The 17,891-nt window shown below is 34.6% G+C and overlaps 1 protein-coding gene across 10 annotated transcripts in view; it reads left to right on the forward strand.

Annotated features, from left to right (window-relative positions):
- MYO16 (myosin XVI) overlaps positions 1 to 17,891 on the forward strand; it is a 365,514-nt gene that overhangs the window by 209,818 nt on the left and 137,805 nt on the right. For all 10 annotated transcript variants that reach the window (XM_064407780.1, XM_064407778.1, XM_064407774.1 and 7 more), the window contains one exon: positions 3,591 to 3,738. In XM_064407780.1, the coding sequence (XP_064263850.1) occupies positions 3,591 to 3,738 (148 nt within the window). The remainder of the gene's footprint in view (positions 1 to 3,590; positions 3,739 to 17,891) is intronic.

Genomic DNA, 17,891 nt, shown 5'->3' on the forward strand with positions numbered 1-17,891 from the left:
TTCTGGCAAAAAAAATTAATATCATTCCTAGTGAATGACTAACTCCCACAACATAATAGTAGAAGAGTGATTTTTTTTTTTTTTTTTTTTTTTTTCTCCAGAATGGTCCTTCAGGTAAGTTGATATAATTCCTAAGGTGAAAATGAATGCCTCTATAAACTTCCTCAAATGACTCAGAAAAAAACTTAGGAAGAAAAAATAAAGTCTGAAAAACTTATTCTCCACATTTTCTGCTTTGATTTTCAGGCATTGATTTTCTCAGTTTTCACTTTTTCAAAACCAAGGACAGATTTTTAATTATTTATTTATTTATTATTTTTTTAAGTTACATTGAAATGGACTAACAAATATTTTATTGTCTTTACAAATAGCTGTGTTTAGGACAGCATGGTTTTTGAGAAGGAGCAGTGTAGTTTCTAAGAATGCATAGCTGAAAGACAGATTTCCCTGGCCACACTTTTAATACAGAATCTGCTTGCTGACTGTGTAGCTGCTGAGTAGATCAAGTAGCTGTTAAAGAAAGTAAAAATTTGTTTGTGCCTGGAGGCACAATTACCATTGCACAAAAATCACAGACTTTGCTTTGGAACTTTATAAATTTTCTCCCTTTTATTTCACACATAGATTAAGAAACATACTTCACTTTGTAGAAAAACATACCACCATGATAATTTTCTTTATGACTCTTAGCATCATTAAGATGATGCTCTGTTTGATTCTTGCTGTTTGGAAGCTTGGCTTTTCTTAACAGCTCTTTCCACTGCTGGAGATGCTAGTTGAGATGGAATGCATTTAGCCTTATTAAAGTACAGGTGACTTGAAGTACTTGGAAAAGGCTGAATTAATTTGTGTCATATGAATAAGTGATGTTACTCATCATTAAAGTTAAATGATAGATGACCTTTGGTAACATTTTTCCTGTGTGTATTAATCAATGAATGTTAAAAACACCTGAAGTGGTAGTTATAAAAGCCTTAGTCAAGAATATTCCACACAAAAATGTGACTAAAGGTTTGCAGTGAACTCTTTTCAAACTAATTGATGGTTAGATTAGTTTTACTGTGAAATAAGTTACAAGCACAGTAAAAGATGGAAATCATCCTTCAGGTTCATCTATTCTGTTTTACCCTGTAGAAATGACAGCCAGGTAATGATTGATTCTGATGAAATTGTGTGTCTGGGCCAGTCCTGCCATGATTGTATTGCTTCAATTTATAATGTGTTGCAAAGTTACTGGAGCCAGAAACATACATGATTTCCCAAGTGTGCCTTTCTACTTCCCATACAGGTTTGGGTTTTTTAGTTTTTTCTGCAGTGTAGCAGCAGAGGATAAGATGGATGATACACAATTTCTCATAATATTGATTCCATAATAGCAGCTCACTACTACATTTTGTAGGATGATTAAATGGGCCAGATCATGTTTCCTTGCTTCAGCAAGTCAGAGGTACAACTCGTCTCTGTCAGTCCTAGTGTCTCTTAGCCAGAGTCCCAGGCATGGTTTTGGTTGCCAGCAAATGTCAGGACATGTCTGAGCTGTTACATAAAGAGGTTGTAGAGGATGTCCCTGGCTAATGTACCACTGACCTTCTGCACTCCTTAACTGGGATGTGTCCAGGATGGTTTAGCCTGTGCAGAGTAGTTCTTTGAGACCCTGCATAGTTGCGTTTAGCTCATTGACAGAAATTAGCTACTGAGGCCTTTCTGAAAACAATATGTTCAAGATTCACTCATTTCATTTCTCTCCCATCTACACTGTATTTCAGCAGTATTCTCAAAGGCTGTGTTCCCTTATACACACTACTTCAAGTAACCTCAGGTTTGCTGTGTTTATTTCAACAATATAAACAGAAACTTAATGAACTTCAAAAGATAAGTGGAATTTAAAATGAAATTACCAGACAAATACAGATGATACAGCAATAACCTAGCAGTGGACATTAGCAATTGTATGGTGACAGGAACTGACATTCTGCCTGCTGGCCTAATGCCTCATTAGGCTGATGCAGCTATCTCTGATACACACTCTCATTCACCAAATTGTTTCACTTTGCATTAGGCAACACCTGTGAGTCCAGAACTGGTTCTGAAAATATTGGTTTAATCCTAGCCATCTTAAAAAAGGTAAAAAATTAGAAAAATTCTAAAAATATGTGAGTGGTGTGTGTTTAGAGAGCATACTTCCTATGCTGCAGGGTGTATGCACCAATATTTATAATGTCTGTATGTTCAAGAACTAATTCTAGTTCATGAAGAAAAGAGTCCTGAATGAGTTGGTTGAAAGCCAGGCTATGGGAAGCTATAGTTTAATATTTTCATCTACTTACTGGGTTCAAAAATATAGGTTCTCTGTTGCTGAGAAGTGCACCTTATGCTCTAAACTCAAGAGCTCTTTCCAGGGTGAGGATGCTTGCAAAGACTCAGTGAAAGATCTGCCATACTGCAGATATTGAAAAGCCTAGAGCTGCAGTAAAATGGACTGTGTCCATGTGGTAGAGGTGCTCAGTTGTGTGTGAAGAGAAGTGCTTCTGGTCTTGGCATCACAGCTAGTATTTAAGTAATGAGATAATTTATGCCAGCAGCTAGGTAAGTGGGAGCTGATATTAGGTCCCACTTAGCAGAAAGGCCCTGACCTCTAGCTGCAGCTGGACATTCCCTTGTTTTCTTAGTCTCTTGCATCTGGAACCACATGGTGGTGTACTCCCAGGGGAAAGCTCAAGAGCAGCCTGCCCAAAGTAGTGAATATCCCTGTCTCTTCACAGGTATCTCTAAAATGCCTTTTGTCTTGCAAAAAGGTAAATCAGTCTGAGGTTCAACATTTCCTTTGCTTCTGTGCTTTGCCTCTTTCAGAATCTTAGTGAGCCTGAGGTTATGTATGATCCTGTGAGCTGTTTTTCTGTAGGCAAATCTCACTCAGATTCCTCCTCCTTTACCTTCTTCCCCAGAATGCTGATTTACATGGCTTCTCATTTATTCAGGTCAACATAGCTTTCTGAGATGCCCATGTTTCCCCAGGCTCAGGTCAGTGAGCCTGTTGATAACCTGTTCTGCAGAGGATTTGCCTCTTTGTAGCCATCTAGAACCTAGGTGGTTAATCAAAGACTATTAATCTCTATGTTCTTGATTACCAGCAGAGAAAGAAGAAATGCTTCCAAGTGTGTTTTTTCAAGTGGTCTGGAATCTCTCTCCCATCTTTCTGTTTAGGAGGAGGGTAAAATAGATTCCAGTGCTTAGATGGCTACATTTTGGTGAGATGACTAATAGCTTGTCTCTTAGAAAATCTTGCCAAATACAGAAACTGATACAAATCAACATCTGTATCTTCAAAATTAAGTAGTTTTAATGGTAATTTCAAACAGTAAGTGTAGTATGTTTGTTCCACCAATTCTAATGGAATTGGGGTTGTGTGTGTGATTTCTATAGAAAACCATGGGAGCATAAATGGTAATACTGTATTTTATATGTTCCCCTCAGATCATTTTACAAGAAACATTGTTTATTCTTAACTGTAGCAATGGTGAATGGTTTAAGACATTTAAGTTTAGAACAATCAGTGTAATTATAAATATATGTGTTTGTTTCTTAATCAGCTAGGATTTATACATACATGTTGGAGAAGTCTCGTGTCGTTATCCAACCTCTCAACCAGAGTAATTTTCATATTTTTTACTTGATGATGGATGGATTGTCTGCAGAAGAAAAATACAGCCTGTACCTCAGTAATTTATCTGCACACAGGTAGGAAAACAACTTTGTATTTAGTATTAATAGTTTTCTTGTATTAATGCCTCTCTGCTGTTGAGGTCCTTCTTCTAATAATTTAAAATTTTCTAACTTTTCAATGAGTTCTGAAATTATTTATTATGGACTACCTGCTCATGAGTATTTAGTTCTGAAGTACATATATAGTCTCTTAACAAGATCAGAGTTTTATATCCATTTATATTGTTGCCTGTAGGTCTATTTTTGGGGTTTTTTTTCCCCTGGTGAAAAGTTGTTTCTTAAGGTAAAACCTATTTGATTTATTTATAATTTTCTTATGGAATATGTTGATTTTGATGAAATGTCACTAAATGTAACTGATATCTTCATTTTCATTTTGATACTTACTTTATATCAAATTAGTTAGAAAAACACAAACAAAAGTTTTGACTGCTTTGAACCCAAGGATAGGATTCAACACCCAGCACCTAAAATTATGTCTTTCTGTATGACTCCACATGAGTCTGGTTGTCTTGGCTCCCATTTGCAATCGAAGGAGATTGAGTCCCTGCTCAGCTGTATATAGACTTACAAATGTGGTTCAGTTCATCCCAAGCACAGAGCTATGTGTCCTCATAAACTGTGCTGATCCCATTGTGTTTAATAGTAAGAGCTTAAATATAAAGAGTTGAATATAGACACCCAAATGTAGCATGTCTAAGGCTTAATGTGCTCCAAGTGTTTACTATAAGAGGAGGTTTTGGGGTTTTTTCAGTAAATTTTGTGATTATCTCAGAATTTATTCATTCTGACTATTTTATAATGAAAAAATACTCCTCACTTAGTAGTTAATTTGCATTTTACTCTTCAGTCTTTCCTAAGTGTCACTGAAATGAGAGTAGACTACTTAGTATTAATGATCTTCTCTTAAACTGACTACCTTTAAAATGAGTATAGTGGACAACTGTAAAAAGACCAATAGTTATTAAAATTATGAAAGAAGAATGTTTTCAGGTTTTCACATCTAAGCCTTTTTCCTACAATTTTTTTTTCTCAACTTATTCATTTTCCAGTCTGGCTAATTACTTCAATAAAATACTAGTTCTAGATACAGAACCTGTAAATAGAAAGACATATTAACTTCTACAGAAAAATCTTCATTATGGTTTTTTTCTTAGACAGAAGTCTTCTGACTACCATTGTTTGGTAATGTTTTAAGCTGTTACCATTTCTGTATTATACAGAATATCATACAGCACTAACTCTGAAGAAACCTCAGGCTAAATTCCTTTGGTAAAAATTATTCACTTCAAAGCAGGGAGAAGAAGAGTTAAATTCTATACTTTAAATTGTTTGAGTGCTTTGAAGACCAAAAGTATTCTAAGTTCCTGATGATTACTTTATGCCTCTTCTAGCATGAGTTGTTTGGAAGCACTCAGTTTGTTCAGAAAGTGAAACAGTTTGAAGTCCCCTTGCAAGAAGCTCAGACAGGAAAGAACTTAGTGTAAACCTGAATAATTAGATTCACATGAACAAAGCTTTATCTGATAAGATATCTGATAATCATCTAAGAATAACAAAATAGTATTTCTAAATAGATGTCTGAACATAGCAGTACCACAGCTTTAGAAGTAATTTATAGGTGAATATTTGCATAAACCTGCTTTTATCAATAAAGCTTTGCTTTCCCTATGTAGATTGTATCTTGCATTATTGAGGGTGTTTTGGCTGAATTTTTCTTACCTTAAACTCCTGAGTGCAGTACTTCAGTGACATAGATCTTTCTCAGCTGATAAAGTTAAATTAGGGATGAATTTCTACTGCATCAAACTCACTCATGAATCAGGAAGGCAGGATCTGGCCTCTTTTATAAGCTCATTATTTCTGGCTTAGTCAAATTTTGATGAGATCACATCATTCTGGTAACATCCATAAGTGATTTTCTCATGTTTTCTTTAAGCAAGTGTAATCTTGATTCAAACGGGAAAATTAACTAGATAGCAGGCCTTTAAAAATCTTTGGCAAGTTGTTTCTGCCCAGTTGTTTTTTTTGATAGTTTTTCTATTCTTCTTTGCATTGTTTAATATTGAATTTTTATGTAGATGATTCAACAATCTTAGTAAATAATGGCTATAAATATCACAAAGTACTCCTATTTTAACATTTTCTTAAGTCATTGCAATGTAAGAAATAACATGTAGCATGGATTTTTAAATTCTTATTTTAGATAAATACCTCAAAGATTAAAGTAATTTTGACAATCCGATGCAAAAAAGATGAGATGTAGATTCTATTTTATGTAATATATAATCCTGGACTGAGAGTTCATGTAAATTGCTTAAAAGGGAAATCCCTCCCTTTTGGAATCACTAAGAATCTCTGTAAGGCTGGGCTGTCGCCCCATCGTGTAGGGGAAGTTATTTGTCTCCAAATCTCTGCTGTTTGGTGCTGTTTTGAGAGGAAGCTTGAGCTCAGAAACTTAAATATGTGTTCTTGCAAGCATTGTAATTGCTAAGGCATCATGTGCAGACAAATAGCTGCGCATTTTCTATTGAGCCTACATACAGCTAGGATCTTAAAGTAGCTAGAATTTAATCTGTATAGGGAAGGATCTGAATGAATGCATCTCCCATCGTGTCTGCATGTGGATCATGATGGATAAAGACAGAAGTAATTGCTGAAAGGTAAGGTCATTTTCAAGACTGAGCCAGGGAAGCATGTCAGAAATTAAGAGAGAGTCTTGAAAGGGCAAATCAAAGCCTTTTGATTGACAACTACTCTCCTGTGTTTATTATATTCGGAATCTGGTTGTTATCAGCAAATGGTTGACTGAAAAATTCCAAAATTTCTATTAATTTACTGTGTTTCAAATAACTCTAGGACTTCTTTATCTTGATAATGATAATTATGTGTAATACAGAGACATTAGCAACTTGAAATTATATTCTCAATTTGCTCTTCATTTTCTCTGTATTATTTTTTTTTCCCCTGGCTGAAGATCACAGTCCATGACTGTAAGGAGTACTTTCGTGGTCTCTGAAGTTTAGCCTCACAAAAAAGCTTTTCTAGCACGTTTAGTTTTGCCTCATATTTACAATAGGTGCTAACTTCGTGATGAATCTTGCAACCAAGGTGAAACTAACAGTAAGAGAAGTGACAGTGGTGATAGATTGATTTGTAAATGATCTTCAATGCTAATGAAGGAAGGATAGGAAACAAAGGAAAAGATCATAGCAATAGGAAAGAAAGTATTGTGGGGAAATATTCCAGAAAATAAGTAAAAAGTCCTTTTTTTTTTGCTTTGGGCCAATGCTTTATATTAGTATTTCTATTTCAAAGCTGTGGCATATAGAAAAATGTAAGAATGTCATTGTGTAATGTGTAAATGTAAGACACTGAAACATACTGTTATTAAAAGTCATGTCTTTACATGTGTATATTTAAATTTAAAAATATAGCTTAAGGCCACTGAACTCTCAAAAATTATTTCAGAAAAGATGGTAGGTTTGAGAGCTGTTCAGTTTGATGTCACCATTTTCCGTTTAAACAAGATTCCTACTTCTCCTGATTCATTGTACTGTAAAAACAAGTGAATAATTCCAAGCTGAGGAAAATGTTATACATACATTCATCCAAGCTGAACTGTGGTTGGGGCGTGCACCTTTTGTATTTGCATTATCAAACTGCTGTTCCCAGATGTGTAAAACTTTCCTTTCTCCGATAGAACAATGGTGTGCACTGCACTGTGTGTTCTCTCTGCCTGTGATGTTTCACACAGCCCTTAAAAAGCAGTGAAACTCTTTTACCCCAACAGATGTAGATCACTTCATGGAACTGATGTGCTTTATTTTACAGTTTTTCAGTGCAGGTGCTCTCTTCACTCTCAATAAGAAAACTTGAATTTAATGTATAAAGGAGTAATTTCAGTAAAGTGATTGAATTTTTTGTTAAAGTCTAAACTAATCTGAATCTTGATCACTGAGGAAATAATTTTCCATTCTAAATTATAAGGCTGATCTTAAAAAAAAGGCTTAAAAATTAGTGAATTAAGTAGAAAAGATCCCAGTAAAAAGAGCCTTATGTATGTTTTGTTTTGTGTTTCCAGTCATCATCTTTTCTAACAAGCAGTAATACGTGTTAAAAATAATGATTATTCTAGTAACATCCATATTGATCCCCACTCCTCCTTTCCCCTACATATAAGAGCCCAAGATGTGAATTTTCAAGACTGTAAGTAGCCTGTTACCACAGATTTCCTCTTTTCAATACACTGAGGTGGCAGCCTGTCTATTTTCTAACTGTTGCAGATATTGACTATGAAAACACTGCACATTTCCACATCTTTTCTCTCCCTTTTCTTTCCTTGTGTCTTTGGATGCCTTTTTTTTCCCGTCCCTTTGATTAGGTTCTCATTTAAAGTGCAACAGAAAGAAACTGTAATCTTGAAACTACCAGTTTTTCATACCTGTGCTCTTTGTCTACAAACCTTGCTGTGGTAGTCTAACAGTAAATTCATAGAGAAAAGTTGTAGGGGTTTGGGGGTTTTGTTGTTCTGTTGTTGTTTGAGGTTGTTTGTTTTATTGTGGGGCTTGTTTTTTTGGGCAAGAGTTCTGTGTTTTTTGTGGGTGTTTATTTTTGTTTGTGTGTGTGGTTTGGGTTTTGTTATTTTTAAATTTTCCCCACATAATTAGAAAAATAGACATTTTAGGAATGTTCCATTCCTCTGATGTTTCCATGCTCTTTCCTTGTATTCAAGCCTAAATGACATTTTTTCTTGTGCATATTGACATTTTTAAAGCTCTATGGTGAAAAGCTCAGTTCACAGAGGTGATTGCACAGGACCATTCTGATGCCTTTGCTCCACAATTTGCTTGATGCTGATATCTGTGTATGATGGAGAACTAGAGGAAAATCCAAGCATTAGGCTTAAATTATAAATTTAGGTGGATTTAAGTGTTGTGAATGAAGCAGCTAGATCTGTAAGAGTTACATTAGACTTTCCCATCCTGCTGGAATGATAATTTCTGTATGAAGTGCCAAGTTACATCACTTTATCAAACTGCTGTTAGACATTGCGTGATGAAACTCAGCATGCGATAGTACCAAAGTTTTAAGTCTTACCCAAATAAAGCCTAGTGTTGAGACTCCCTGAACTTCGCTGTAGAGGATCAACTTAGTTTTAAAGTCTGCTGACAGAAACGAAAGCTCTAGGCTATCAGGAAATAGGAATTAATTGTATTTAATTTTAGGAGTAGGGTAAAGATCATACTCAGAGGTTGCTCTGCTGTATTCCACTTTTGCATTATGGGCAGTGTCAGCACAGGAGGAGAGGGTGGCTGTGGCAGGAGATATTAGGATCACCATCACTGCAGCTGAATGGCCACAAAGGTCAAGTCCTTCTATTTACAAAGAGACCTCCTTGCAAAGATCTCTTGAATGTAAAACAAGCATTCAAGTTCTGGTTGAACAAGTAAAGTTGTAATTTTTTGCAGATGTTTTGTACAGGTTTTCCTGTCCTAACTTGATTACGTGCAGCACATTCATTTTCTCCAAAAATCTTGCATTTTAAGTACATTGACATTTATAAAACAATGCAGTGATACTAGTAGATCAAGCTGTGTACAGTAGCATTGCAGTACAGTACAGTAGCACAGCAGTACCTTGAGAGCAAAGACTATAAAGACTTTTGGAGCACACTTGACAATCTTTCTAAATAATGTGGTAGCATGAAGACACAGTTTGAAACACATGGAAGATTTCAAAAACAAGAGAGTTAGGTCTAAGTTATTTTTGCTGAAATTTGTTTCAGTACAATAAGTGGATATGGATAGGTGAAACCCTAAATAAAAAAGATAATAGTTTGAATTGTTTGTTGTTTTTTATGGTTGGTTTTGGGTTTTTTTAATCTGCATTGTGCAATCCATCAGTATGCATCTTCCTGATATGATTTACTTATATTTCAGCTGTCTAGTGAAAAGCTTTAACTGTGAACATTTGTTTCTTGACTGTCTTCATGCAATGCCACCATGAAAATCTGATCTACAATGAGTAGTACTGTTTTAAGGGCAAGATTTGTACATTCTGAATGTAATGAAGCAATTCCATTTACTTAGGTTCCAGCGAGGTCTGACAGCTAAACTAAACCAGGCTAGTTATCAGGAAGGTAATGGGAAGAGATATAAAGCAGATGTACTTGTCTGAGATTCTGGAGCAGATTTAAACTTGTTTCAGTGAGTTTAATATCTATGTAATCTGGAATATTTTCAATGTCAAAAGAATTGTCTAAATTTTATCTGTTGTCTTTTGTGCTTTGCTTGTTTACTTTTGCTGCCTACTATTTGTTCTTTTCCTATTTGTACTGTATTTACTGCTGTCTAAACTTTTAAAATTATTTCTTTTTTGAGATTGAATCACCTTTATTGCATGTAGGTCATATGAATATTCCAACAAAATGCGCTTTCACACTGTTCTCTTTAATATTTTTCCCTATCCTCTTATAACTTCAGCCTCCAGTTCCTATTTATTTCAACAGATAATAGTCTTTATCCCAATGTTTTTACCTTATTCAATTTTCCTTTATTTTCCTCATTCATACAGGTTTTCTGAGCATATAGTATTCATGAGTTTATTCAAGTTGGCTTATTCTTTATGTAAGCAGGAATTTAAATAAAAGGAATGTTTATGTTTTTGTGTGGTTTTTTTCCTTAGCCTCTTTTTCTTCTCTTATTCTTTCTTTGAAGGTCAGGCTCCATTAACCTCTTGGACCATGATCTTCAAGTGTTAGTGTTGATCTTTGCACTTCAGAGAAGGAAGTCTGTAGAGACAACACCAGTAAATGTCTTATGATTGTGATTTGTTATGATAATCATGACTAACTCAGTTTTATTGAGAATGGACATCAGAAACTATATTGCATGTTGTATTAATATACAACCTCATGTTTCAAAGTGATGTTGATTGACTGGAAGTAATTTTATCTAATTCTAATGTAACATTTCACAATACTTGTTTTCAGATATATCTGAGATTAAAAAATAGAACGGGGTGTAAGTTTGGGGATTTTTTTCATTCAATATTGATTTCTAAAAAAGAATATTCAAAAATATTTATTTTTTTACTCTGTGGTCTAATTCATCTTATTTTACTTACTTGTGTGCTTCACTTCTCTTCAGCTAGTTTTTAGGCTTAGTGTCATATTTTAGGTTTAGACTGCCATATTTTTATGAAAACTAGATGGAAACCAAAGGAGCCTATTAGTGTATAGTAGCTAAGAGTTTTTGGGTGTTTTTTAGCAGGAGAATTATGATGACTGGACCATGTGGATTAAGTCTTCCTCCTTAAGATCATCACTGTGCATATTAATATTCAGGAAATACCTGACAATAATGTCAGTGTTGAACTTAATATACAGTGTGTTTCTGAAAATTGACTGCATTTCCTCTATCTTAAACCCCCTTTCTGTGAGACATTTGTGGATAGTTGTGTCCTACAAGATACATTTCTGGGAGGTTGGCATTGCAATTACAGAATATATAATCAGGATCACGTCTTACGTTTTCAAAACAAAACTGAAATGCTATTTATCTGCTTTATTTTTCAAATTAAGTGGTTATTTTTCGATTTGCAGATACCTACACCTCATGCATAAGGTGTACCTCTACATTATTAATTTTATTTCACAATATTTGTTTTGAGTATCTAGCTGTGCAGTTGTTTTGAGTGGTTCATCCTGAATTCAGGGTTAGTTACATACACACCTACACACTTGCCTTCTAATTACATGTCAAGATATCCAAAGCATTTTTCTTCTTGAAAGCAGAAGCAACTTAGCTTTGGATTTTAATGATTAATTTATTTATTCCAGTTTCGACATCAGCAGCTTTTAATATCACTGCTTTATTCCCAAAGGATGCTTTAAAATATTATACCTCCAGTGATGTTTAACAATCATTAGCTTGCTTGAAATTCCAGAAGAATTTTTATTTAGCAAGGTGAAGGTAGTAAAATTGTTCTGAGACATCTCAGGGTTATTGTCTGAGGTCCCAAGTGTAATTGTTATTTGTCTGGCTTTCGGAATAAGTGCTGCAGAAATTCTGCTTTGTTCAAGAGTGCAAATTTGAAACTCATATTCCTCTGGGTATTTTCTTTCATTTGATGTTAACAATCCCCTCTTCATTGTATTATTCTTCATACATATTGATTGACTAGTGGCAGAGGATGTTCAGTCCTCCATTGGCAGACCCTGAGAGGCAAAGAAATCACTCATTTTGATTACTTCTCTTTTCAACAACTTTTTTTTTCTTTCCATCATAACTCTAACAAGCAGAACCTGTAAAACTATGTGTAAATGAACACATCATGTTTTCTCAGGAATGAATTTTTCATTTATAGTGGCACAGTAAAGCCAAGTCACTCTTCTTTGTATTTCTGTGTTTTCCTAAAAGGACTCAGATATATGATTGGTAAGTTACATTCTCTTGGTGTCAGTTTGGAATAGAGAAAATTGCATCAGACCATATAAAAGTGCTCTGGATTTTGCCTTTTTATTGCTTTAGTCAGTTTATTGTTGCATGTTTAGTTTTATTCCACAAACTTGCATTTACATTGTTTCACTAGCATTGATACCATTTGATATGATTTGGTTTAGTGAGTTTTGTCTTTCTTGTCTTCTTTGGTATGATATAGAAAGAGGTGCAGCAAATAGAAGAATACTCCAATACTCATGTCCATGGCATGGCATGAAAGATGAAGAATAGGAAGCAAGAAAAAACTGAAATCTGTTTAATTCATAAGAAAGAAACAAACTTGGTTATTAAGAGCGGTGGGATCTTCAGAGTCTACTGAACACATCTGTTTTACTTTTAGCAGAAAACTACATATACATGCAATAAAACACTGTTTAGAATAAATTGCTTTAAATGGGGAAAGCAAGTGCAAAACTAAACATAACATGTACCAGATGATTCTCCAATTTCTTGTGAATTCTGTTGATGAGTGTCTTACACTTTAACATTTCTGCGCCAAGTTCAAGCTTTTGTTAGAAAAAAAGAGAAATCTCCAGAGAGCTATGAAAATTTTATATACATATACATATATATACATATATATATATACACACACACACACATGTATTCAGGTTAAATTTGATCCACTGTTGAAATTAAGTCCTGACTGTTTAAGCAGCCTACCAGTGTTTCATGTCAGACAGAAAATGGATGTAGCTCCAAAAGGTGAGATTGCCAAAGAAGCCCTGGCTTGAAAGTAGATGTGATTACTCACTTAAATGGTAGACAAGTTAATTTGACTTTTACTTTAAGTACAAAATATGTCTCTGCACTTTACTAAGTTGCTAATCATCTCATATGTAGAAGGAGATTCAGTGGATTCAGGATTCAGCTCCTGGAAACACTTAGCTCTTACATTCCATAAATCTAGTGTGATAACACAGTTCTGCAATTTATGTTTCGAAAGTCACTCTTAGAATCGCTTTGATACTATTACTGTAGATGAATTTCCAGTCAGGATTGGGTGTTTCAGAAATTGTTATTGACATACAGAACCCCAGTCGCTGAACCCAGCTCATCTCAGTGTTAGATCTGGTGGAGCTGATACTCTTCACCATTGTTTGAACTTCCTGCCTTCACACAGCTCCCTGTGCTGCCATGTATTTTTTTTTCATTGCACTGGTAGCCAGCTCTCTCTAGAAAAGTCAGGCAAGGACAACCCAAAGTGTAGCATAGTTTTCTTCCTCTAGTTCTTTCATTAATCATAACTCAAAATTACCACTACTCTGAGGTTAAACCTGAATGTGTGAGATTTGTGTGAACTTTATTTCTATTTTCTGGATTTCCACAGTATTTTCAGAACTTAGTTACTGAAACTGAGTTTTGTCTAAAGCTTACAAGTAACTAATTATTTTTTTCTGAATATTCTATTTGAGTGCTAGTGAGCAGGGGATGTCAGGATCTTAGTTTTATACGGCTTCTCAGAATAGCAACTCTATCAGTCTGGCTTCTGAATTTATTTTATGCAAAATGATGTGGGACGGAATGGTGTGTGAATTTCTTTCAATGAATCACCCATAACCCAGATGATCTTTGGAACTTTTTAATTCTGTGAATAGGTCTTGTCTGTATCCAGTTAGCTTATGACACATCTCTTGGAATCATGGCACAGAGTATGTGTGTATATATCTACATATATATCTACATATTTATCTATATATATGAAAATATAAAATGCACACATATATTAGCCTATTGAACCAGAGAAAGCTGTATTTTTACCAGTCCTGAGTAAATGGAGCTCCAGATCAGAGAAGGAGACATGCTGGGGAGAGCTGAATAGCTCCAGAATGTTTTAAGTTTGTGGATTTTGGACTCGATGATCTTAAAGACCTTTTCCAGCCTAATGATTCTATGATTTTCTGATCTGTGGCCTGTCTGTGATAATAAACCTTATGTTTTTCTGATTGTAAGTTTAAACATTTCTAGAACAGTATTAATATAGGTGAGAAAATTATTAGAACAGATGCAGTTTGCACAGAGACATGCAAATCAAGAAAGCATTCTGAAATAAAAAAGTTACCACAAATTTGCTACTGACTGAAATGCTAGAAGAAGGAACTGAAGCAATGTAATAGTACCATTTGACCAACAAACTGTATTTGTAATCATAATTGTAGAGAAGTGCAATGTATGGCTTCGGACAACTGCTGGTACCTTCTAATTTCTTCTTTAACCTTTGTGAAATTTTAACCAAATCAAATCATTAAATGGATAGAAATCAATTTACCAGTCTGGCATTGCAGCTTAGTATTAAACCTACACAGTAATTGCAGTATTTATTTTGACGCTGGTACACTTACACCAGTTTTATGTTTTGTTTTCAACCAAGAGGACTATGAAGACTAGGAAAAGTGCTCACTAACCACTGGTAAAAATAAGTCTGTGGCCTTTCACTGTAAATAACTGAAATAGTAAAATAAGTTATTTCATAGAATAATTTTGTTGAAAAACAATTGGAGACTATCCTATATCATTAGAATTTTCCAGCATTGAATAAAAACCAGAGAAAGTCTGTATGACCCTTCTTTGTTGTAAATATTGCCACTCTGATCCAGGGGGTGTCATCCCTGCCCATAGCAGGGGAGTTGAAACCAGATGGTTTTTAAAGTCCCTGCCAGCCCAAGCCTTTCAATTGTGATGATGATTCTATGTATTTTTCCATTTAAATACCTATGCACTTGAATTTATTTTTTTATCATTTTTCTGTCTCAAATAGAGATGTATTAACACTGGCACTCCTAGAGATTATCCAAGTATTTCTGAGTATTTCTTTGTGTTTGCTTCTGTATAACTTATAATTCATGTCTTTGGGTTTAGAGAAATCAGATTCACTAGAAGAGATACATCTGTACTTCCTTGCAGCTGCAGTCCTTCCCCCATTTTCATTATGCTCTTTGACATTGCTTTCCCAGTATATTTTCAGCTCCATTATGTATATTTTCCACATTTTAGACCTAATCTTCTGTTTAAACAGGACTCCTAAATCAGGTAGAAATTAAGAGGAATGGAGCAGCATGTATTAAAATATGTCCTATGATGAGCTGAACTTCAGTGGGTATGTTATGGAATTCGGTTGGCCTCTAAGACAAAACTGGAACAAATGGGAACATCTCAAATTCTTTGGTGATGCAGTTTATTCTGGAGCCTGTTTAAACATGCAGTTGCATTCCTCTCCAATCTATTCCCTTTCCTGCTTCCCATATACCTTAGGAGGGAAAGGACTAGTTTAAAGCATAATTTTTTCTGTGATCATCTTTCTTCTCTGTTTATTTTTGTTACCTTTTAAAATTGTTTTTATTTTTGTTACATAGCAATGTATTTGAATAAAACCTAGCTTTGCAATCCTTATTTGGTGTGGATTTTAGCACTAAAACCCTGTAGGGAGTCTCTTTGTCCCATTTTGACACACAAACCATGAAAGTAGTCTAAATATGTGCTTTTGGAAGTTTATACAATATTTTATACAGTATAAGTTCAGTGTACCTTCAACACCTGAATAAGTGGCTTAGATGCACCCCTTCAACTGAGATTTTGGTGTGCAGCCTCTGAGGTTTTCTTCAGGTTTGCTGAGCTTTGGTATCCTTGGTGCCTTGTGAGAGGCAAAGGAAGACACTGTAGGGGATTTAATGTCAGGACTATTTAATTTGTGATCTTTCATCCAGTATGATTTTATTGTGAGGGTTGAAAAGATATGAGAGAAACAGGCACATACATCCATCCTGTTCATATTTTGGATTGTCCTGGAATGTATTTGGGACAAAAATGGGTCCTGAGGCAGGGGGGCAAAGCTGGTCTTGCTGAGCATAGGAGAACAGATGGCATTCTCCATTACCGAACCCTGTGTCCAGCATCATGCAGCTTGGTGGCTGTGTGAAAAGCAGAATACTCTTCTTACACTAAAGGAGTGGCAACTGTTGATTGTGAATTGTTGATTTCTAAATAGATAACATACACAAATACACATGAATTTGTTCCTTTTATAATTTCAAGGAGAATATTCTTGCTTTGTAGAAAAAAAATAAGGTACAATAAAGTTTGGTACTGCACCAAATCATATTTGTGTAGTATATGATACTTTCTTAGCCCATGAAAGTTGAATAATCCTTATTGATTAATTAATTAATTAAATTAATACTTCTAAAAATAAATTTCATTCTTAAGTAAATTATATATATATATATTTCCCAGTATGTTGCCTAGTGTCTTGGGGCAGCCTTACCTTTTATTTTTAACCAAGTTAAAAGTGCTTTAAATGGATCTTACTGTTCAGAATTATTTGTTTAATATACTCACCTGAATACACATGGTCGTACCTACATATACAGGAAGAAGAGTGCCTCTTGTAAATCACCTTATCTGAAACTGATTCATGAACTACAATCAGTGGTAGTATGAAATAATTTTGAAGCATATTTACAGTATTTTAACTGGATACTGGTGAAAGTTATAAGCAGATTTCCTAAGCACTTTTTATAGTTTAGATCAGATGCTGTGGCTCTTAACTCAGTAAACTTTATTTAATGAATCAGCATTTTAAAAGTAGCAAGTGCTGGTGGAGAAATGTCTTTGAGGCTCATAAACTGCATGACATCTGCCAGGCAAACAATGCCAAAATCTGAACACAGAAATACAAAATTGCTTTTAGTTGTAGGAGCAAAGTTCAAACAATTTTTGAAGCATTTCAGGAAATGGACTGAACCAGTTTGCACTTGCATGCAGACTGGATTACTATTTTTACATCTTCAGCAATGCTTATTATTTGCTACTTTTTCATCACCATCCCCATTATGCTCCTTATTTCATATATATAAAGTTTCAAAATTATACTCTTAGAATGGGTTGTGTACAGAATTATTATCTTGTGATTCTGTCCTGTAAAATATCTGAATCATGAGTCAGACAAACAGTTCAAGGTTTACTGTCTGTATCTATTCTTGTATTACCATCAGACATGTGAAAATTTCTATTTAGAGTCACTCCTGTTGCACATTCATTTTTCTTTTTAATGGAATAATTCTAAATTTATGGTTTTGTGTAGTTTTAGGAAAAGAATGCTTGAGTCTCTGATTTCAACCTGTTCCACAGGATTGTCAATAATATTAGGAAAAAACCATATCTGATTGTAGCTGAACAACATTTAGCATTTTGAGTCTACAGACCAATATGTATTTCTTTGCTTTCCTTTTCTGTATATTCACTGTCCTTAAAACTTATGTGTTTCATAGTACACACAGTCTTTCTTACAGAATTATTTAAAATTTCATTTTATAAAATATCAAGGCAAGACTACTTGCTGGATAACACATGGGCTAATATAAGCTTTCTGTGCTAAAACCAGTTTACAAAACACATACATAACTTGTAATTTTGTTAGTTTAGAAAACTAAAAATAAAAGCTGTGTTCTGGCTGTCATCAAATCTGTCTACAGTGTTTAGTTAATTAACATTATGCTGATACCTTACCCCTTGACATTAACAAAGCTATTCAGATTTTTTTCAAGTGCTACTTTTGATACTTTATTGTATGAATTATGAGCAGAAATATGTGCAGTTAAATGATAAGCAGTAACTCCAGCTCAGTGCTACTGGGTAACAAGGTTCAAAGGGTATAAAATTTGTTCA

The sequence above is a fragment of the Passer domesticus genome, chromosome 2 (genome assembly GCF_036417665.1).
Source record: "Passer domesticus isolate bPasDom1 chromosome 2, bPasDom1.hap1, whole genome shotgun sequence".
NCBI classification, from domain to species: domain Eukaryota; kingdom Metazoa; phylum Chordata; class Aves; order Passeriformes; family Passeridae; genus Passer; species Passer domesticus.